At 35.0% G+C, this 24,313-nt stretch overlaps 1 protein-coding gene across 5 annotated transcripts; it reads right to left on the bottom strand.

Moving 5' to 3' along the window:
* Window positions 1-14,538: 14,538 nt before the first annotated feature.
* On the bottom strand, window positions 14,539-23,954 carry LOC122308909 (binding partner of ACD11 1). 5 transcript variants are annotated; one of them, XM_043122186.1, is made up of 7 exons: window positions 23,641-23,954; window positions 23,172-23,334; window positions 17,202-17,285; window positions 16,660-16,763; window positions 16,502-16,577; window positions 15,622-15,705; window positions 14,539-15,291 (listed from the first exon to the last, which is right to left on the bottom strand). In XM_043122186.1, the coding sequence occupies exons 3-7, from the start codon at window positions 17,232-17,234 to the stop codon at window positions 14,707-14,709; spliced, it is 882 nt and encodes a 293-aa protein (XP_042978120.1). In that variant the 5' UTR covers window positions 17,235-17,285; window positions 23,172-23,334; window positions 23,641-23,954; the 3' UTR covers window positions 14,539-14,706. The 5 variants fall into 5 exon arrangements, with proteins under 5 accessions (XP_042978120.1, XP_042978122.1, XP_042978118.1 ...); XM_043122188.1 differs by lacking the exon at window positions 23,172-23,334 and having other exon boundaries at window positions 23,625-23,954; XM_043122184.1 differs by lacking the exon at window positions 23,172-23,334.
* Between the last annotated feature and the right edge of the window lie 359 nt (window positions 23,955-24,313).

Raw genomic sequence — 24,313 nt, 5'->3', positions numbered from 1 at the left:
AATGGGTGCTTGGTCGGTGGGTTCTAGGGTAGCTTGGGTGGTGTTCAACGTCCCTTAGGGTTGAGGCGTGCTAGACAAAATACACAGGCGTTGTTTGGTTATTAGCAATGAAGATAGAAAAGACAAAGAGATATGGGTCAATGCACACGGTAGAGGAAGGAGGGCTTATCGTTGGCATGCTCTGTGGTGGTTTCTGGCAAGGTGTCTTCTATTTTCAACGTGGGCTTGCTATGAGAAAGAGAATGTTTGATTTTGCTGTGGGACGGTTTTGGTCGTAAGTGGTACTGTGGGTTTGCTGAAGGGAATGTTTCGTGGAAAAGGAGAGGATTTATGGTAGGGATTTTGACATGATAATTGGTTCCCAATCAGGAAACTATTCAAACTGGAAAATCAAATGAGAGGGATATATGGGCGTGAATAGAGGAGAATCCCATCAAAATCACCACAAAAAATAAAACACAAATTTTATTAAAATACTATAAGTACTAAAACTACTAATTTAATAATAATAATAATAATAATAATAATAATAATAATAATAATAATAATAATAATAATAATAATAATAATTCTAAGTGCTAATTTATGACTCGTATGTTATAGCACAACTTTTACCATTCCTAGTGGGGCAATAATAGTGGAAACTACCACAATGACATTTTGAGAAATCTCAGTAAGTAGACACACAACATGTATCACATAACATACACATATAAGGGCAAATGATAAATGAAAGCACGGGCATGTATTTTGATAGAAAACTTGACTTATGCAACTTTGACCTTTCAAAAACAACATGTAATGGAAAACCTTTGACTTTTCAATGAAACATTTTTTCCATCTTTTCATCTTGATTCATAACCATGTAACATATCTTTGGGTTCATTGACTTGTTCGTTTCACATAACATATCTTTGAGCTCATTGCCTTGTTTATTTCACATAACATATAGTTGAGCTTGTTGCCTTATTCATTTCACATACCATATAGTTGGATACCTCACGACTCCTCATTTCCTTCTAGTTACTGCATCACCCAACGGCCCACTTAACCATGGTGACTATGTCGTAATCCTTTAACTTATGTAGCAGTTCGCATATTTCACCTTTATCGCATATAACACATGTAAGGCATCTACTAGCTTTAGGTGCTATCCTGCTTTAGCATCCTTTCCACAATGATTCATTTGAGATCCTCTGGCCGTACTTTTTTAACCTAGGGGCTACAATTCTATTTTAAACACTTCTGAGTGGACAAAGGAGTTCCACTAGCGCATTTCCCCATCCTAACATTTGTGGTCGTTATAAAACATGTACATACTCCTTTTTTTTTTTTTTTTTTTTAAATACTTTGTGACCCAAATGCATGTGACATGAAACTTGTAACAAATTTTCTTTCCATAGACCTTATGAACATATGAATGCCATGAATCATGCATCCATGAATTCAAACGTTGAACATCTCATGTTACAGCTTGAAAATATTAGAACATTCAAATACATAGTTCACAATATGTACAATAACACTCATCATCTACCAAGTAGAGAAACATTATTCAAATACAAGCATATTCATATCGTCATGGCCGAATCATTTAGACTTGTACCAACATGTTATATCCAACAACTTGAACCAAGAGAACCGAAAACATCATCATTAATAAGCATGGCAAGTTCATCATATAAATCCGATTGCAATCAAGAAGATTATTCTCAACAACAAGCATACACAATAATCAACAGAAATGCAAAGTTCACTCAACAAATATACAAATATTACCTAAGGTAGGTTGAGAGTCCACTTTCAAAAATCCAAAGCTACATAATATGATCCAGCAAGCTGTAAAAAGATTCATTTAACTAATTAGAATCACAAAATCATAATCCTAATCCGATGTGTGTGGAGTTGCTAGGGTTTCTTGCTCATGATGGCACTCTAAGCATTAGGCCTAGAGGCCCGTGGTTGTATTTTCCCTTGACCTTGGTTAGGTCTTGGGCGTGTGAGTATGTGCATGGCATAGGTGTGATGTGTATGTTGTGCATCATGGCCGAGATTCTTTAGAAATGATATGAAGACTATCACTTCTAGTTTTCGGCCTCCCTCCCCCCTTTGGAAAAATCCTAGTTTATTTTCAAGAAACTTCTTATGAATAAAAGGTCATATGTTGGTCGAGGTTTCTCTTGAATCTTATCTTTGAGACTATCACCCCTTGTGTTTGAGCATGTGCATGTGTGTGTGGGTAATGGGAGTTAGGGTTGTACCGAGTGTCTCCTCCCTTGATAACGTGGCTCCTATCTTCTTTCCTTGCTCATGACTTAAAGAGAATAGAGGTAGGAATGGTGCTGGTTTGGAGAGAAAGTGAAGAGGCAAAGCTTTTCCTTGGTTGGTCATGTGAGAGAAAGAGAGAATGGAGAGAAAGCATAGGAAAACAGAAATGGAACCAAAAGAAAAGACACCTGGTCATTGGCCTTTTCCCTTTTTATAGCTCTCCAACTCCCATCTCCCTATGACATAGAGAAACTCAAAGGTTGGTCTTGTGTGATTTCCATGTTCACATCTTCTAGCTTAAACCAAAATGTCTCTTCATCTTCCCTATCATTTCCTACACATTGGGAACCTCAAGGGTTTTTTTGAAAATAGGAAAAGTTTCATGGCTCCCATTGAATTTTTCTAGAAGCCCTTGGGCGTGACTCATATATGGACTAGGTTCACTGAACCTCTTGGGTGTGTGTGTCTTTTTACCAAACCCTAGATCCTTCTTGGAAAATGGGTGTGTGCATGCTTGCCAAGTGGTAAGTGGCATGTAAGTGGCTCTGAGCCCTAGCTACCACTTCCTCTCTCTCTTCCTTAAATCCTACAAAGATATTCCTTCTAGAACCTTCGTGAGCATGTGTGATGTTTTCCCTAGGTGTCTTTTCCTCTCCTCTAGACACTTGGGTGGCATGGGGTCTATGTTCCCTAAGCAACTCTTCCTTTTCCCCCATGAATCTTCTTCTGGGATTCCCGAGTGAGTAACAAGTTGTCGTGTGTGTGAGGGAGAGTGAGGTGGTGGCTAAAACCTAGGGATTAGGGTTTTGCTCCATCCCATGCATCCTTTCCACTTCCACTCATTTCCACGTTCTAGAAAATCTCAAGCATGAGTGACACTTGGCAAAAAGTAGTTGAAAACCTTAGGTAGGCTTGAAGCCCTTTTTGAAACTGAAACCCTAATCCTCTTAGTGGGATGTATCTTAGCCTCTTGAGCTCACCTAGGCACCACTTCCCAATGAAATCTCCTTCGAGCTTATATGATTTTGACAAGTGGTGTGAAAACGTGAGTGGTGCATTGGCTGAGTGATCCATGGCCTTCCCTAGGCGTCTCATTGTTCTCCCCCTTCTAGGTTGTAGGTGACCTTGTCATGATAGGCATGTAACCCTCATGGCTAAAACCTTAAGGGATTCTTGGGGTTTCATGCCTTTGATTTGTAGTGTCTCTAGAAGACTTTCCCCCTTCTCAATCATTGCACAAGACTTTAGGAATTTCCAAAATCTTGTAAGAGGAGTGTGGAGCTTTCGGGTTACTGAAATCCTAAAGTCTCTCACCCCTTTTACCCACTATCAAGTCTAGGTTCATTGCACCTGGTGTATGACATAAGTATGTGTAACATGTGCTACTATGTAAGGAGTTGGGCTTGCGCCATAAGGACCACTAGGGTTCCAAACCCTAATTCAAAGTGATGGTCGAATTCTAAAGGCCTTGTTGGGCTTCCCTTGTGGGGTTAGATGCCTAAAGCATTAGAACTAAATAAGGTCTAAGGTTTCTAAGTACTCTACACCTCTTGCATGGCCCAAAAATTAAACAAAAACTTGCGACAAAAAACAAGCGAAGACTTGGCTAAGTCTGGGTTATCACAATTTGGCTGTGAAACAAAGGGAGTTAGAGATGCTATAGTCTGGCCAGCCATCTATATCCTATTCTGATGCTATTCAGACTGTTAAGAATGATATGAATCTTCTCTTACCACAAGAAAAATTGATGTGGAGATAGAGGTCAAGAGTGAATTGGTTGGGAGCGGGAGACCAAAACACAAAATTCTTTCACTATAAGGCTTTTTAGAGGAGACATAGTAACATGATAACTTGTCTAAAGGATGATGTTGGAATTTCTTATGCAGGATCTGATTTGAATAAGATGATTGACGATTATTTTGCAAATCTATTTACCTCTTCTAACCCTTCAAATATTGATGCTGCATTAAGTTCTGTACAACCTCGTTTATTAGCCTCAATGAATGATGATTTGATGCAATATTTTATTGAAGTAGAGGTGATGAAAGCATTATCTTATGGAAAACACTACTTTGCCGCTCCAATGTGATCGCTCATAGAAAAAAAAATTATTATTTGTTTTTCTTAATGATCAAGGAAGTGATTTTTAGTGTATTAATGTATTTTTTTATTTTTTAAAAATATTTAAAAATATTTAAAAAATGTGAAAAGAAAAAGAACCAAAAAATAAAAATCTCAAAGTGTGCTAGCGGTAAGGAAGAGCAGTACTACTCAGGTAGAAGAGTAGCACCACTCTTATTTCATATGCAGCCACAAAAAACTCTAGGCCGGATGGTATGCCTCCATTATTTTTTCAAAAATATTGGAACTTGTTGGGTGAATCTATTAGTACTATTGTGTTACAAGTTTTAAATTCATGTTTTATGCTTACCTATTTGAATCTTACATTTATTGTGTTGATACTAAAGAAAAAATAGCCTGAGTATATAAAGGATTCTAGACCCATTAGCTTAGTCAATCGTAATGTTATTTATAAAATTATTGCTAAGGTATTAGCCAATCGTTTGAAGTTGATATTATCAGGAGTTGTTTTTGAATCTCAGTTGTTTCCGAATCATTATGAATAATATTTTGGTTGCCTATGAGATAGTGGATGAAATAAGACAAAGGAAGCAAGGTTAAAAAGGATATATGTCTATTAAGTTTGATATGAATAAAGCCTACGATAGGGTGGGATGAGTTTTTCTAGAGAAACTTTTGTTTTGACTGGGCTTTGCTATTAAGCTTGATATGCATGGGTTGTCCAGATCTTGACACGTCTATTACCATTCCGAGGGAAATGGTAGATGGGACTACTAAGTGAGATTTATTATAAATCTCAACAAGTTAACAGATAACTTAACATACAGGTTAAAGATGCATGCATGGCAGTAAGAGCATGAATACATACATGATCATAAATAAGCTTGACTTGACTTGACTTGACTTGAAATTTAACTAGACATGTACTGACATGACTTAAAATGACATGAGAAGAACTGAATTGACATTAACTAACTAAACATGATGAAAAGCTGGACGTGAAACTGAATATGAATTGAATTGAACTAAACGTGAACTAAACTAAGAGTGAACATGAACTAAACTGAACTAAATAGGGACTAACTGAACTGGAAATGCTAGCTCATGTAACTGGAAATATGCATTATGATTAAAAAAATGGAAGTACTTAGGTAGCTCCTACACTTTCACCATAAGTATCCTTTTGTATTACGAAAGATTATACTCCTTCATTGTAGTACCAAGCAGTGCATATGCCTTAACCGCAATACCAAGCAGATCGTATATTCATTGACCGTAATATAAATTAATTGATATCATGAACTTGAATTTTTTATTTAAAAGAGTGGGTAGTCAAATGTCCAATAGTGACACTCTCCCAAATTTATTGATATTGCCCTCACTTATGGCGGATAAATACCATAGAAACAAGCAAGGTTTATGGGAAAAATCAACCATGAACCGAAAAGACCAAAAACTAAATAACAAACTAAACAAGCTTATGAACCTACCTTTGCAAACAGAACATCAAGAGACCCTAAAGCAATAAAAACTACAAACACCTTAAAAAGGGAAGCCTAGAGTAGTCCAAATGGATCAAGCCTCTAAGAATCTAAGGCATGTTACAACAGTTATTGTAAATCACATCTGTGCCTGAAGCACCTTCCTTGGCTAACCAATCAACCACTTTATTACATTCTCAAAAAATATGTTGAAAACAGCAATTTATAATATTAGTCAATCTAAGAAGCTCTTCCCAAAAATCCTCCAGGTACCATATGCCACAACGCCCTTTATTCCACCAAGAAATAACCACCATCGAATCAATATCAACTATCACACTTAGAAAGTTTAAGGTTTGGCAAAGTCTCAACCCTTGAAGGAGTGCTAGAAGTTTTACTTTATTATTGGATTCGAGACCAATAGGAGAGGCAAAAGCTTGAACAAGCTGACCTTGATCATTACAAATAACACATCCAATGCCACAAGAGCCCAGATTCCCAATACTACTACCTTCCATGTTCAATTTGAACCACCCAAATGGTGGTTTATGCCATTTAACCACTTTGCAACTTTTTGATTTTGGAACCGTCGGGGTAATTTGCAAAATATCAAGTATCATGTCATCAAAACTAGACAGCTGAATGGGATTTTTAACCGTATGACATAAAGAACCAATCCACACGCATATAGATTGAACAACTTCACGAGTTTCCAATTTTCCTTCCATCCTAGCTACTCCAAAGTCACCAAGTAATAATGATAGGAGTAATCCCAACTATAATAACCACCTGGGAGGATGAATTAGCACGTTGGAACCAAATGGAGCTATTATGTTTCCAACACCTGTCGAGAGGGATTCCAAAAACGTTTCCATAAAAGGACCAAACTTTTTTAGAAAGATCACCCTCAAAGAGAACATGATTAAGATATTCATAATGGCCTGCATTGTAACAATCACATTTGGAAACAAGGGGAATGCCAATACGGTGCAGTCTATCATCTACACTCAATGTCATATGCCATGCCTTCCAAATTTTAATAGACATTTTTAAGGAAGGCTTTTATGCAAAATCCAAGAATACCAATCAAGAGAGAAACCTTCAATTCTAATACAATGCCATGCTAACTTAGTAGAAAATGAACTTGTATCCGTTTGAGTCCAAACCAGTATATCTTTACCGTAATTATGCCAGGATAAAGAAGCCAAAATATCATCAACATTTTCTTGGTCGACTAAGTTCTCAAAAAAGTCCACATCCCAACTATTCGAAAGCGTACACTCTTTAACTTTCAGAAAAGGTTAACCCACTAATTGCATATCATTAATTAATAGGCCATTATCCCTCCATTTATCATACCAAAAAAATATCTCCATCTCTAATCTTCCATTTAGAATTATTCAATAGAGTAGGAATACAATTTACCATAATTTTCCAAAATCTTGACCCCTTTGTATCATCAGTTAACATGAACTTGAATTGAACGTTTAATAACACTGCATGAAACTGAACATGAATCTGAAACTTGAAATTCACTTGACTAACATGAAAATATTGTTTTCAAGACACACTCTATGCTCAAGACATGACATGAAGTGAAAGGACAAATGACCTGACGTAAGGTAACGTGATATGTACGTGAGATGAATGATATGGCATAACATGAAACAGATAAACATTTCATGATATAGCAAAACATATAACAGATAAGGGCTGGTTTGGTTAACAAAAACCAAACTATCTCATCTCATCTCATATAATTATTATAAATTTTTTAAATTTTCACAAAAAATATAATAAACAATTCAACTTTTTCAAATCTCAAAACAAAACATTTTATTCAACTTTCGACTTTCAACAAATTTTAACTTTCAAATCTCAAAAAATTATATTATAACAATATTTTATTCAATTTTCAACAAAACATCTCATCTCATCTCATATGTACTGCGTAACCAAATGAGCTAAATATTTTGTGATATGGCATAACATGCAACAAACAAACATTTCATGACATGACATAATATGTAACAGACAAACATTTCGTGATATGACTTAACATGCAATAGACAAACATTTCGTGACATGACATACGTATAACAAATAACATAACATGACATATATGATATAACGTGTAATAGATAACATTATGTGACATGGCATAACGTGTAACAAAGAAAATTACATGACAAATATATTGTATAACAAATAAATATTGCTTGACAGAATATAATATGCGTAACAAACATACATGATGTAGCATGGCATATAGGATAACATAAGCACATTAATAGTAGTTCCCTTACCAACATACATACATAGTAATCTGATAGTAAATTATAAGCTAACTTACAGTGATTGTTGTGTTTTAAGAGAAAAAACACAAAATATGAGAAGCTGTAAGTAGGAGTTCTAAATGTTAGTAACTTTATCGCTAATAACTTAGTAACATAAAAAATGCTAATTTAGAGTAAAATTATCATTTTATCCCCTACATGTAAAAAAAGACTATATTACCCATAACTTAAGAATTTTACATCATAACTCCATAAATCACTAAAATTTACATTTCTCATGTAAATTTTGTTCTAAACTCAAATAGCAAGTTAGAAAAAATTAAAACCAAACACAACTATGAAAAACACCTTAAGGTTGAAACTTCCAAAGGCCATTTCTCTTTGATTTTTGTTGCAATTTCATCCAACTTCAACACTCATATTTAAATCAAAATATTCCAACATAAATCATCACATCCTATACTTAGAAGTATGCTTAACACAACCTACAAAATCCCACTTCACATAATCACAAAAAATTTTAGTAAAAAGATCCAAACTTTTTGAATTAAAATACAAACTCTTCAAAGTTTTGACATTTTTTAAAACATCTCCAAGAATTTTCAAAAATTCAGATATTTCTTCTAACATGCTCATAACACATTCTAAGAACAAACAAGCTTTGAATCAACATATAAAAGTAATCAAAAATCATAAAATCTCACTTGAAAGTACACGGCTCCAACTTTGATTTGATCAAACATTTGATCTGAGACATACCATAATGAGATCTTTAAACCAAAACATGATATTGTTTAAAAATGTGTCCTGAACTAGATCCAAGAATTAAACTTCAAATCACATGGCTAAAAATAAATCAAGGTATGGATCTAGCCGAAATCATCAAACTGTTTTACCTAACCGAATATTCTCTTGCATAAAAATTTATTCATTTGAAACTAACACAAAAAATATTTAAACTAGCATGCTAACATGTATATCAAAGGTTTAGAATCATCAAATAAAAATATCAAAACCATTATAATAAGACTAAACCACAAAGATCCAAACTTTCTTAAAACAGAAATTGTTTTTCTCCTTCCAATTTCTAAGTTTTTAGATTTGAGAAAATCTTGCATTAGAAGATTTTAACAAGCAACAAATCTTTAAAAAACATTTATATAAACATATTGAAAACACTCCATAAATATTCTAGACTAAGATCTGTCCATTAGCTTGGTCAAAAACTCCAAAATACAACACACTATCCAATTTATCACCCAGATTGGCCTTTCCATGGTTAAAATAAATTTTGACCAATCAAATGAGAATTAAATTAAACAAAAAATGTACCTATGGAAACTAGACTCAAATAAGAAAAACTTTCATGAAGAATCATCGTGCAAAAATACTTACAATAGTTTAAAAACGTCATGCAAAAAGGCTAAAAAAACTACCTGAGAAAAATTCTAATTGTTCTCTTAAAAAACAGAAATAAAAATGGGTGAAATGGTTGAAAGGACTTGCACACCTAATACACTTATAAAAAAATGAAGTATGGACTTGAGTGACATCTTGATAGGTGGTGATTAGGTCGTGAAAGGTACAAATAGTGAGCAATTTTCAGGCAAGAAAACTTCCAAGAGAAGGGTGGTGGTGAGGTGGCTTTTTCCTCTCACATCATCCACGAATTTGGGGCTGTCATGAGTAGTGGATGGTTAGCCTTGAGTGGGTGGAAAATTCCTCAAGAAGCTTTGCCAAGGTGGCCAAAATCTATGGGCCTTAAACCAGTGGGCTTCATTTGAGGTTTAAAAAGGGTTTGAGATGCTATCAAAGCCAAATCTAATTTTTCTTAACCAAATCAAATTTCCAAAGTTTAAAAGATTAGATTATAATGTCATAATATTAATTTTTAGGAATTAGTAGGATATAGAAGTGATTTAATCAAGTGATTAAACGCAATGCTAAAAATCGAATTAAAGAGGGTTTGGAGGCCAACTTTAGAGTTTGGAGAAACCATTTGGGGTTTTGGTTTCAACCCAACTTTTAGGATTTCAATTGGATTCCAAATATTTAGGGTTTCACTAGAGTTGAAACCCTCTTTAGTTTGGCACAAAATGGATGATTGAATGAAATAGGATTTTTGCTTAGGTGCTATGATCTCACACCTTGATTTCCTTCACATTTCCATCTCATGGTTCCTCATAGTGTTAAGAGTCCAATACTATTCACCAAGTGTTTCTAAGATCTTGCCAAGTGTCCAAATAAAACATCTCTATCCTAATTTGTACATTTCACACTTTGATTTTAAAAATACTGTAGTTGGTGCTACTATCGAGTTTACTATTCATTCTGAAAAAATAGTGTGAATACAATTTACATTGTAATATCCTAAATGTACACAATAACCTTTCTTTTTCTACCCAAGCATGATCACTTTGCAACCACTCATGCCTCTCTTCCTCACTTGAAAAAGCCTTCAAATGGTGGTAATAATGCCTTCAAAATAGACCAAGAAGAAGGGACAAGAAGGGAATCAAAATCTGGATAGTTTTGATTCAAAAACGTTGGCCTCCTTTGAGTAGTTCCCTTTTAATTTTATTTATTTATTTATTTATGACACAAATTAAGCCCACTGCACCTATGACCTTATTCTACCTCCTTTCCAAGGTTTAATCATGAAGGTTTAGGTCACTATTTAGCTGAGCAAACCATGACAAATCTGAAAATTTCCTCAAGCACTCCACCACCACACACACCAATTACAACACTTCCCTTCATCCAAAACCAATGTCCCCCTCCCCTATTGAAGCCTATAAATACCTCATCACTTCCTAATTTCTCCACACCTCTCTTCCAAGTCTTCTCTTGAGTTTTGAGAACATTTCTCCCCCTTAGTGACCAATAGAGTGAAATGGAGTGAAGTTCTTAAGAGTTCTTGAGTGTTCTTGAGTAAAGTTGTTTTTGGGAGCTTTAAGGGCAACAATTTCTGTAAGTAATCTTGCCCTATCTTTTCTTAAGTGTTATAATAACTTGTTAGGCTTTAATTTATGATATGGCAATGAGGTTTTGATCGATTTTAATTAAGGTTTAGCATGCTATTGACAAACCGGGTCAGATTTGATATTTTGATTAAATAAATTACTTTGGGTCAAATTTTTAGCCATGGCATGACTTGATATGATTTTATATGATTCACTAATGTCTTGGAATGAACTTTGAAGGTTTAATTTCGAGGTTGGATGCATGCCATAATAGGCTTTAATTCTATCTTGTGCTGATTATCTAGCATGCATCTGTTCTAATTAGTTTATGCTTAACTTATGGAAATTTTGATTATTTTACCTAAGCTTGGATAATGAGCATTTATAAAAGCCTTGTGATTGGGATAAGAATGAAAATGCATGACTTAATATGATTTTATATGATTTACTAATGTCTTGGAATGAACTTTGAAGGTTTAATTTCAAGGTTGGATGCATGTCATAATAGACTTTAATTCTATCTTGTGTATTGATTATCTAGCATGCATCTGTTTTAATTAGTTTATGCTTAACTTATGGAAATTTTGATTATTTTACCTAAGCTTGGATAATGTGCATTTATAAAAGCCTTGTGATTGGGATAAGAATGAAAATGCATGACTTAACTAAGTTTTGAAACATCTTTGGGTAAGGAAAGCTACAAACATCATGCATATACTTAATGAATGGTTTAGTGAGAATTAAGGTCTGAAGCCATACTTAAGTGTTGAGATGAATTTGTATGACCTAATGCTTAAGTTTTAATTATCCTTAAGGTTATAATTACTATTGGCAGTTGATAAATTTGAGTACACATGCATCCATAGAGGTTGAATAGTTGAAATCACATCTAGGCCGAAATGCATGCCAAAAGTTAAGTGTGATTAGCATAGTTTCACTTTGATTCCTAAAATTCTAAGGTCATATATGGATGTAGAACATAGAAAATATGGGTTTTGTAAAGTTTGATAAATTATGGGGCCCAATTGCAAATAGTAAAAGTTTAGGGCCTTAGTGAAATTTTGCTTAGTATAGAGGCAATTTGGAAATATCAATTCTTGAACCCTTTTAATTATGAACATCTTCCTTACTTATGCAATTCCTAACTTAGAACAACTCTTATTACAGCCATACCAATTTTCTAAGCAACCGACAAGTTTGTAAGTTAGCCTCTAACTTACTCTTAGATAATTTATTTATAATTTTTATATAAATGCCACATTCGTATGATAAATGTCATTTTAGCATGAAATATTATATGCTACATTGAGTATTTGATTATTTGTTTACATGACTTGTGAAATTCTCACCATTTTAGAATATTGCATATAAATATCATTTTTACATGAAAGCTGGCTACATACCCACATGTCATGAAGTACATTGTTCAAGCATAATATGAAAATGAATTTTTTCACAACCCTAGAGGCTAGGAGGGGGAATTATCCTAGTAGAACTTTTCTATTCACTCTGGAGTGAGTAAAAATAGAGTAGTAACCCTTGGGTTGACAAAGAATAGTCAATGGACTTCGAATAGATTCCTTTTAAAGAATGCCGGAGCGAAGTCATATATGGCACCTAATGTTGGTGGGTGTATATGTTATGATGAAATGTTATGATACCAATGCATTTAGAATCATGTCTGCAAACAAAAACGTAGTGTCAACATGAGTTGTGCTACGGTTACCGATAGGTACTCACGGTGCATATGAGGAACCGTGTTGCTACCATATGTTATGTTAATGATGGCTTTAATAACGATGAAATGTTATGATTTTCAAAAGTAGTGAGGTATGAAATGTTGTCTTTCAAAATGTCATGTTTTTGAAATGAGAAAGTGAAAATGTTCTCTAAAAGAGAAAGCGCATCAAAGTTTTTTTGAAAATGTTGAGGAATCTTGATGGGAGACAAATACATATTTTTTTTCTATATCATTGCATGCATCTCATGTTTATCATTAATCATGTATATCTTATCTCTATGCATATTATTTGTTGAACTTACTACGATTTCAAGTAAATCTCACCCTTGTGGACCAACTATCATTCTCCCTAAAATGATAGAAGTTGTGTTAGGACCGGTAGAAGAGAACAAGAAGGACTGCTGGATATAGATGGTTGAAGAGGTGCTAGACCTTGAGCGAAGACTAGATATAATTTTGATGCTCATAGGCATTGACTCTTCATACTTCAAAGTGTATGAAAGAGTTGATCTAACCATGGAACTTGGATTAAGTATTTTGTATTAAAGAAATGCTATCCTTAAGTTTGAACTTATGATGGTTATTAATGCTATTGGGGTGTTTTAGTTCATTCTGGCATAAGGTATAACTAATTACCCTTATTTCGCTGTGATTATTGTATACTGCTAGTTTCATTTTAGGATACATTACATATTAACTGTTATGAACGGGGATTTGAAGCCTTGTGTTGCATGTCCCGATGCTCTAAGTCTCTGTTACATCCCTAGTGGGGGTTTGGCGGCAACATATTTTCTCACCATTTTTCTCACAAAACAAACACCATATATGTACCCTTCACCTTCATCCAACCGATCTCACGAGTGAAGAAGGAAGTGCTAAATCTACCAAAGGGGAAGGAACAACCATGGTAAGAACCATATGCCCATCTTTATCCACACACAGACATGGTCACTTTGAGTGCAAATGATGATAAAAGGGTTTGGATTCGTGCTTTCTTCTGCCCATGCACATTTAGGAAAGGCTAGGGTTTCTTCTCAAGGGAAGGATCGATCCACCACTAGCATTATACACATGAAGCATGAGATTTTGAAAGGGAAGAAGGCCACAACCACCATCTTGAATTTGAACTATGATCCTTATTTCTTTCTTTTTTTCTTTCTTTTATTTTTTATTTTTTTAATTTTTTATTGTTTTATAGAATTTGGCCATATGAGTGAAATTCGAATGCATGAGGAACCTATCTAACCATGAAATCGAGTTCATGAGCCACGATGGAGTAAACCCTAGAGAGGACACACCCACACATGCATCCACTCGAATTAGGGTTTTATGTGTCTTCATCTAATATTGTTTAATATATTATCGGCTTGCTATTTGTTAACTCTTTGAATTTTCTGTAAGTAAACTCTCAACCTACCTTAAATAATGTTTGTATATGCCGTGTGAACATTGCATTTCTTATTGCTATTGTATGCACTCATTGATTGATGATATTCTCTTACCATGCTTACTTATTTATGATTTTTTGGATATGCTTGAAAATGGTGGTTTAAAGTAAAAACATTATAAGAATATAATTTTATAATATTATTTTTGTTTGAAAATTTGAATTATTTTTTATTATTTATTTAAAAGTTTGAATACGTTATAATGATTGATTTAAAAAAAAATTTTATTTGAATTATGTTTAAAAATAAGATGGGATGAGATGAAATGATAATTTTGTGTCTTATCTGAAACCCCAAACCTACACTTAATGTTATTTACTTTTGCAGAAGCAAAATCCATGTCATAGAATCTTCGTGATGAAGCACATTCCGCGTCAAATTAAAAAGGTAGTTCAACTATACTGGAGTAGAAAAAATCCACCGAAGTCATATGATTTCGAGCTTATTATCATCGGCTGAGCTGACTGGAACTATTGGAGGCTCCAACGCAGAAGACTCATCAAGGTGGAGTTGTGCAAAGTGATTGACGATCCCTGTCCTTTCCCTGTAAATGATCTCTCTTTTTTCCTCCTCGGCCTTTCCAACCTTTTCCTTGGTCATCATGGTCACATCATCAGCTGCCATTGCAACGGCATTATATGCATTTGAAACCCACGAAGCTCCGGTTAATACATAATGATTGCTCATAATTGCAGATCCTGCACTGATTGCCTTAAGTTCAGCAGTAGAAATGGCAGACTTCGTCTTCTCAGATACGTGGAACCGCTCATCGATCTCTCTCACCTTTCCATTGACTATAGCTGTTCCAATGCTTAGCTTCTCACTCAGGCCCATTTTACGATCAATGGATGCAACTGTGGCGGATGCATTTAATGTCAAGTGATGTTGTTCGTCAAAGGCTTTAGCCTTGCTAATGGCATCCTTTCCCAAGACAAAACCCTTGGCAAGCATGGTGCTCACCACATCCTCAGCCTTCTGAACAACAGAACCAGTGGCAACTGGCCTTTTGTCCTTCAACAAAGAATGCATATGAAGTTCAGGAAGAAGGAAATGCTTTAGAAATGTTTTTGTTTTTAGTTCAATTTCAAGCTCGCACTTTGTTTAAAGTATGTTTATTGTAGAAGCAAGAAATACTAACAGAAAGCAGAAGCATTTTGTGTTCTTGAAGTAAGATATTCTATGAATAGCCATTACACGCATTAAAACATCTGAAAGAACAAGCTCGCACTCTGTTAGCACTATTCCACTACATTCACATATCATGAGTAGCTCTAGAGTGAAGATCTTCCTTGATGATAAACAGATATAAAGATACAACTAAGAACAAGCTATGGGATTTACCAGTCTCAGTGATATAGCTTCAGGGGGTAGATTATAATTCTCAACGAGTGTAATAGACACGGAAAGATCAGCTATTGTAGCTCCCTGAGTCAACAAATGAGAATAATCACATACATATTAAAAGAATAAAGTCCATATCCTATCCTACAAGCATTAGTGTTAAGAAAGACATCCATGGTTGACACATCCAAGCTTTCTTTGCAATGTGGCAACCACATTCACTTAAGATGGGCAAGTTTGGGTACCGAGATGAGATGAGAAATTCTCAAAGCTTCTCACAATTTCCTTCTGAAACATCACTTAAATACAAAACACTTTTCAATTTCAGATCTTCAACTTTATCATCTAATCATTTGATTACCTAATCATTACAACTTTTACAAACTTCAAAACAATACAACTTTGTCAAACTTCAAAACAAAAATTATATTACAAAATTATATTCAAATAATTTTTTTAACTTTATAATATTTTATTCCACATTTTTCTCTCATTTTTCAAAATCCAATAAAACATGTTAACTCAAATCATTTCGTTACTATTCACAGACCATTTCACTACAATTTACAGAATTCTAAGTTACTCCAAGTATCCAAACAAGCCCTAAGTCTCACTCCTGATAAACAGAGAAGTGCCTCTATTACACTTCCTAAGCAGACAAAATAATGTCGGACTGAGAATAACACAGTACTAACACTTAAATTAGCCAATGGTATAATCTTCAGAGTTTTGGTATTTGTACTATTTGGCTTTTAACAGTAAGGGGTTGTTGAGCTCGTTATAAAATATCTCATGCCTTCCCTCACATAATTGCCTTAAAAAAATTTCTGCACAAATATAGAATTAGAAGATCAACTGCCATCATCCTGGATAAACATACCGACAGTAGTGCTGCTGTATCTGCTCCCTGTGAATCCTTGAATGTAACATAAGCAAGCCGGGTCCCATCTGTTTCCCTGGCAAAAGTACAATCAATTTTTTTGAGAAAGTCGTTGCTTGCATATAACTCTAATGTACATATAATTATATTGCACTTACCTTTGCATTTCAACATATTGAATATCACCAGAAAATGAAAAGAATTCTCTGATTTCTCTCTCAGAAACAGCTGGTGAAATGTTGCTGACCTCAACTGTTCTTATCTGTGTATGGAGTAAAGGAAGAAGTAAATTTGGTTACTTTTTCCCCAAAGGCCTACAGCACCAAAATCAAGTTTCGACTATTTACACTGTAAAACACTTGACACACTTGAGAACTGGCTTCAGGATATAACCACATACAGCCTAAGTTCTTAAAAGATAACAGTAAATAAAGGAAACAAATTCCTGAATCATTTATAACCTCAAAAGACCTTGTATGAATTTGAAGCCAATGTTACCATAATTATTCCTACTCTGTTACTGGAACTACTTCTAGCATAAGTACCATTCATGATGTTCCTGAAAATTTCTAAAAGAAAATATTTGCATTCCACAATCCAAAAAGAAAATCAAATCTTCGCTACTCATATCCAGATCAGGAACAGCAGCTCTAATGTCAAAAGCGGTAGCCAGTGCTATGCCTAAGTTTTGTTTCCTCACATCTGAAACATTGATTATCCAGTTTGGTGTCATAGCTGACTGGGGAACTGTTGCAATCCCTTGATCAGTACGGTCTGCAGGGACCTGCATGAAAAAATGATGCATAAGGTGCTTTTCAAGGTTATAGTAAAATAGAAAGCTTTAAAAGCATCAACAGGCAAGAAGCAAATAGAAATTAACACAAAGAAGTCCAAGCTAGGTACTTTGAACATAGCATAGGCATGTAGTTAAGTAAAACTCCAGTATGTGAAGCCATATTATACTGGTGCGTGCTAAAAGGCATCAACAAGCCAGGTAAGACTAAGCTGCAGTGAAGGCCCTCTTTGCTTTTAGAAGTTCAAAAAATTCACATGTTATCAACTTGAATATTTGAATGATGAAACAAAAGAAATTGGACCATACTAGACCATGGCCCAACTCTCAATGTTTAAAAATGTATCACAACTATGAGGCAAGTGTATTTTAATTGGAGCTGCAGTTTGCATGCTAAATCTACTTTGTTCCCTTGAAATGAAAACCATTTGCAAAACAAAAAACTTTTCTTGAGTTGTTTGCACGTTCTTATTAAGTTGAAGCATTTTCTCTCCATATAACTTCCTTTCCGATGGTGGTAGATTAACGACAAGTTTCCAAGCGTTGGATTATTAAGGAGTCACCATAGAGATGATCCTGGGGATATACAAGGTGAAATGGTTCACTAAAATACTGGAAACTGTTTGACGGGTGAGAAGAAGGAATTTTATGCTACTTTACTGGATGATAGTAGAAGTTTTATCGCTCAGAGATGTGCATGCTCATGATCATTACATGGCACTAGTAGAGTATGGAGATGGTGGCATGTAACATACGAACCTAGAATTTAGGTTAAGTCAGTTAGAAATTATTTAGTTATGTTATGATTATATTTATTCTTTTTATTAATTACTTATTTATTAAATTATCTCTATGGTAAGATTTTAAGTAATTAGATTGCTACGACACGTTTTCTAGAAAGATTAGTAACGTCTAGTGCCTCGTATAGGTCACGAGCTACGACGTGAGATTTCTGAAGCAGCGCTAAGAGGTAAATAGTATGATCATATAAATGTACACGTAATGTAAATATTATAATTGGGTATGATAATATGATATGGTTTTGATGGTTATCTACGTTGCGCTAAGAGCCAAGTCAAGGTTAGATTGCTTTCACGAACTTCTATGAATTACGATGATTTACATGAAAGTAAGCCTATATATACGTTATGCTTTTACGGATTGTTGATTGATGGATTGAATGTTACAAAAATCACATGGAAATCATGATATGATCATATAATAATTTAAGATAGGTATTCTATGAATTAAAATAGCCAGATCATGCATGCTTCATTCATGTAGTACTTAGACCATATATGCCATGTATTGTTCATGCAATAACTTAAGTCAAGCATGCCATGTAATAAATAGCCTAATCATGTATGACATGTTCATTAGTTCTAAGATCATGCATGCCATGAAATGTCATAAAATGATTAAATCATGTTAGGCCATGTCATGCTATACTATACCATGTACAAGAATATATCATGTTATGTCATGCCATGTACAAGAATATGCCATGCTAGAAAAGTCTAAGAAGTCCAAGAAAATTATCATGCATCAAGAAAGATAAACATTTTAAGCTAACACGGATCCAAGCGTGTTTACCACAGTTATGCTAAGACGGTACCACGGACTCAAGCGTGGTTACCACAAGTTAAGTGAAACACGGACTCAAGCGTGTTTCACTCCATGTCATGCAAGTTAAGTGAACATGGACCCAAGCATGTTTCACTTCATGTCAAACAAGATAAGTGAAACACAGACCCAAGCGTGTTTCATTCCATGTCAAGCAAGATAAGTGAAACACGGACTCAAGCGTGTTTCACTCCATGTCAAGCAAGATAAGTGAAACACGGACTCAAGCGTGTTTCACTCCATGTCAAGCAAGATAAGTGAAACACGGACCCAAGCGTGTTTCACTCCACGTCAAGCAGGATAAGTGAAATACGGACTCAAGCGTATTTCACTTCATGTTATGCAAGTTAAGTGAAACACGGACTCAAGCGTGTTTCACTACATGACAAGTTATGTGGTGCCATGGACTCAAGCGTGGTTCACCATGAAATAAGTACAATTCAAGATAAACAAGTTACTCATGCATTCACGCTTCATGTTTGCCATGATTATGAGTGTTTCCACCCATGTTAATCCATGAATGTTATATGAAAGTTATGATAAGGCTTTAAAAACCAAATTTATGCTAAGCTAGATAGTATTTTACGGTATGATGTATTATTTACTGAGTATTCGACTCATTTTTGTTGTTTGTCTTTTTGTTTTCTTCTATGTTGATTGCCACAGATGGTGATTATGATGATGCAGAGCTGGATGGCCAGGAGTAGATTTAGTATAAGGACTTAGAGATGAATAAGTGTCATTTACACAAGGATTAAGTTTCTTTTATGTCATTTCAATAATTAGTCTTGTTTAAGATTAGCTCATGTTTTGCTTTATTCAGTTTCAAGTTTCAAGACTATTTATATCCTTTCAGTTAAGTTTCTTTCAATAAATAAGGTATTTCAGAGTAATGAGTCTTTTTACCGGGCATTTTATTATGTTTGTTAGTAACGTCTCTATCCTACGGGAACGGGGTGTTACATGGCACACGAAATTTTATCTTCATACATGAAGAAATGGAGGGAATCGGGTGGAAAAAAATGGCGGTTGGATTGAGAGAAATTCGTGACAGCTCGAAGTTTGGAGGAAAAGCGGGTTATAACAGAGGGAGGTTGGGCTTTGGTTGAATGGAGGAGCCGTCTGGAGGAAGGAGGTTGGTTCTGGGGCCTCCCGTGCATGGAGCTTATATATGGGTTTGAGGAAATGCTATCGGGTTTGGGCTTTTGGGTCTTGAGTTGGGCCGTGTTTTAGTAGGTTTCTCCTTGGGTCCTTATTTGGGTTCTAATTATAGGGTTGGAGCATTTTTAGTGTCCAATTAAATTCTAAGGCTTGCTTAATATTTCAAGGGCTAAATCCCTTAACCACCCTAATGGGCTGAACTTCAATCCAAACTAGCCAAACTTATATACTTTTGAAAAAATTCCTAAAATCCTAGAGGTTCTCCATCATCTTCACAATCCTAAAAGCTTCAGCTGTTTCTTCTATCCAAATACGCCACAACAAACAAGATGGGATCATCTTCTGAAGTTTTCACTTTGAGGACAACTAAACTTCACTTTCCAGCATGTCAAAAGGTTTACCACACAACAAGGCATAACACAAACAAACAAAAGATATAATTACATAAAGCACTAGCCAATTCACAATGCAATAAAAGATGATCAATCATTTTTCAATTTCTAAGAGCCCTTCTTGAGAATTTTGGACTTTCTAGGCCCTTGGTTCCTTTTACACAAGCAAAATCAATCCATCGTTATGGTATTTCTCTTTCTTAAATTTCCAACTAACCCCTAAGGGTTGGCTCAAGCAGTAAAGGCGTTGGGCTTGGGAATATACTCTCCCCAGGTCAGAGGTTCAAATCCCCTTGGATACAAATGTAACACCCCGCTCCCCACAGTTAAATTATAAAGTCACTTTTAAAAATTCTCAGGAGCCGAAGTGCTACTACTGACCGTGACTTAAAAATTTTCTTCTTAAAGCAACGCCAGATACAAAGATTCCATATAACAAATAAAATCATTCTTTAATAAAAATACTGAGATCATAAATGAGAGTATGCGGAAGTATTTATTAAAATTTCTCAAACTTTGTTACTATCAAAATCATGACGTAAAATCTCTATGCATGATCTAGGCCTCTATTACGCCTCTCTAGACCAAGTCTCATCCTGCAGCTCTGTTTTGATAAATATTTTGACCTAGAGTGTTTTAAAAACATAAAAACAATTAAAATGAGTCGATGACTTAGTAAGAAATTCATAATAACGTAAACATACTTAACATAATGTTTTCATAAAATATTTCATGCTAAGAATTAAAATTATGATTGTTCATGTTGATGACATGCATGACTTGAAAATGTTTCTGGTATATTGACTGATCTGAATGATCTAACTTATTTGGATTAATTGACTTATCTAACTGTCCAACACACTTAACCCTGTGTGCAAGGTTATGCACCGGCCTCACATCCCTCGGCCACAAGGGGAGTCGCTGATGGTATTCTGGCATACTATGTCAGATCACACTTGAGTCTGTGTCTTGCACATTCACCCATAAATCGCATTGGTACCATGCATGAAAATGCTCATCTGATTAATTGTTCTAAGCTTATCTTACACTCAATCTTATGAAAGCTTACGCGTTTTATGCAACTTGAGATGCATGAAATACATACTACATACATAACTATAATATGCGGAATGAAATATGATGAATGAAATGCTTGCAAATATCATGACATGCGTGATACATAAACATTGGCTTCCAAAGAATTAGCTTTAATAATGATATATATAACTAGCTTACCTATGCTAATCCTAATTTATGATCAAGCTACTTACCTTGTAGTGTTGCTTCCTACAACTTCTAACACAAAATTGATTACGGTGCAATGGAGGGATGACGGTGGTTGTGATTAGGAGGGAGAAAGAGACAATGGTGGCCTTGCCATGTTTCATGGTGGAGTAAATGAGGCTACGATATGCTGAAGGTAAAAAGAGAGCTAAAAACAAAAGGTCTAGGCTTGAAAAGGTAGGTGCACGTTTAGTACATGAGAGTGACTGAGACTGTGTAGGGAACTTCAATCAGTAGTGATTTTAAATGGAAATAAATTTCTAATGGCCGATCCTTAAATTCTAAAATGAGTCTAACTCCTTCAATAAATAATAAATGAGATTTAACCTAGTTATTAAGCCTAATTAAAACTCCAATATGGCCCATTAAATATAATTTAAGCCTAATAAAAATTATCAATATTCCAACCTGAATTATAGGGCCGGGTCATTACAACAAACAATCTTTGGGGCCATCGGACTAGGAGATTTTCTTCTTAAATTACCCGAGATGCACTTGTAGAAAACTCTTTGTCGAGGACCTGTGCACCCCTGGGATTAGTTAGGACGCTGTTCTCAGACTCCCGTTGCCAATCAAAAAAAAAAAAAAAAAAATTCCAACTTGAGGATCTTTACTAAAGCAAACTATCCAAAAAAAAAGAGCACTATTGTAGGTGCCTTGTTCTACCAAATGTTCCTCCCTGAGAATGAGTCCCTATTGTAGGGGGATAAAACACTGTATAATGATCTAACTTTGAGCATCACGCCCTTTGAAGGGCCCAGCTTACCTATAGTTAGTAGCTTGTTTACTCTTGGTTTGATGTATCATCAAAACGCTTGGTTTATTTATTGAATTAGTGCATGACATGAAATGGGAATTGGCATGGTTATCCACCCTCTAAAATGGCAGAACATCTTCAAGAAACAAACACATCCCACATAAGAACACATATCCATGACTGTCTGGGATATCTCATGTTACACACGCTGGATATCTCATGTTACACACGCTTCAATTAGAAAGGTAAACTAATTCCATGGGTATGCCTGTTTGTATCTAAGTTGCTACTTAACAAGGAAAACATAATCGAAATGACAGTCTTCTTGTAAGATAAAATCTCATCATCTTGAACCCATAAAAACAGAATGTATGCCACCTTGTGTGAGAAAAGAAACAAAAACAACAACTCCGAAAAGAAAATATCACTTTCGAGGAAATATGACTTTGATGAGTCTAGCTTTGCTTGAGTAGAGGAAATTTTTCTTGAGATATAGATAAATGCACCACATTTTTTTTCTAAGCTGATCCATACACCTGTATGGAACCATACCAGAAGACGCAGAGGTTCTACACCCTCAGATAGAAATCAACACAGCCTCTCAAACACCTCTAGATCACAAACATTTTCTCAGAACCATGCAATGGAATGGAAAATTACCTCACTTCACCTTGCCGACCACCTACCTAGTTAACTATTCCCATCAAAATGGCACAAAATGTCCACCCGGATATCTGTCACTTCGGCCCCATGTTTCGAGTCTAAAGCTGATGTCGCTCAATTTATGTTCAAAATGAAAATGCAACAACTAAGCGATAGAAATCTGTATGCAGTAGGTGATAAACAAACCTCGTGAGCAGAATCTTTTAGGATTAGAAGAAAAAAAAATGAAATTGTGGTGTCTGTGCTCAATGTAGATCGAAAAGAAGCGATTTAAATAGTCAAATGGATCGGTTGAATCATTCATATTTTCCAAAACACAGAGATCTCTAACATCCAGTCATTGGCGTCGATTGAATCTATACTCGGCCATGGTAATGAGCTACGAACCGCGACGGCTCTAAGGCCCCCAAATAATTGAAAAATAATAGACAAATATATTAGTATACGTACAAATAAATAAACTCACCGACATTTCCAGATTGCCGAGGAGTTTCGAAGTAGCAACTGCGATACAGTAGACTTCCTTCAAAGGGACACAGGCAGAGAGAAAAATTTAAGAAACGTATCGGAGAGACAGAAGTGAGGGATCTGATAATCTTGCGGACATAATGGAATCAACGTAGAAAACGAACGATTGGGTGTTTTTTTTAGTTCTTCTCAGCGAGAAGTTCGCGCGCCCTCACAAAAGACTTGCTCATTGGCTGTATGGGCGTTGGTTTTGAGTCTGATCGATTCAGTTCAATTCGGTTTTCAAGAAATTTTGATACTGGACTTGCATGTACCGATTTTATATTTTTAAAAATTATTTTTGAACCGATTATTCTTCTAAATCCATCTTTCTGATTTTATAGTTGAAGTCTACTTTGGTTTTATTTTTCGATTTTAATAAAGTGTTAATATAATTATATATATTATATATTATACATAAAAATTATATATATAAAATAATTTATATAATATTAAAAATTAATTTTTTATATATATGTTTTATCAATCGATCTGGTCCAATTCGGTGTCAAAAAGTCAAGAATCGAAACTGGATTAGGTTTTTTTGATTTTTAAAATGTAAGAACTGGTCTCGGATCGGGTCGATTGGTCTGAGACCAGTTCAAAAGTGGACCAAATTGTCTGATCTGATT

Source organism: Carya illinoinensis, chromosome 5 (genome assembly GCF_018687715.1).
Source record: "Carya illinoinensis cultivar Pawnee chromosome 5, C.illinoinensisPawnee_v1, whole genome shotgun sequence".
NCBI lineage: Eukaryota > Viridiplantae > Streptophyta > Magnoliopsida > Fagales > Juglandaceae > Carya > Carya illinoinensis.
The sequence above is the reverse complement of the archived record's forward strand: the minus strand, read 5'-3'. Positions and strand labels throughout refer to the sequence as shown.

Coding starts and splice junctions, on each gene's coding strand:
- LOC122308909 (XM_043122184.1), bottom strand. Junction 16,578..16,659: donor CAATATGTTGAAATGCAAAG/GTAAGTGCAATA, acceptor TACTTTTGCCAG/GGAAACAGATGGGACCCGGC. Junction 15,706..16,501: donor ATACAGCAGCACTACTGTCG/GTATGTTTATCC, acceptor TTGTTGACTCAG/GGAGCTACAATAGCTGATCT.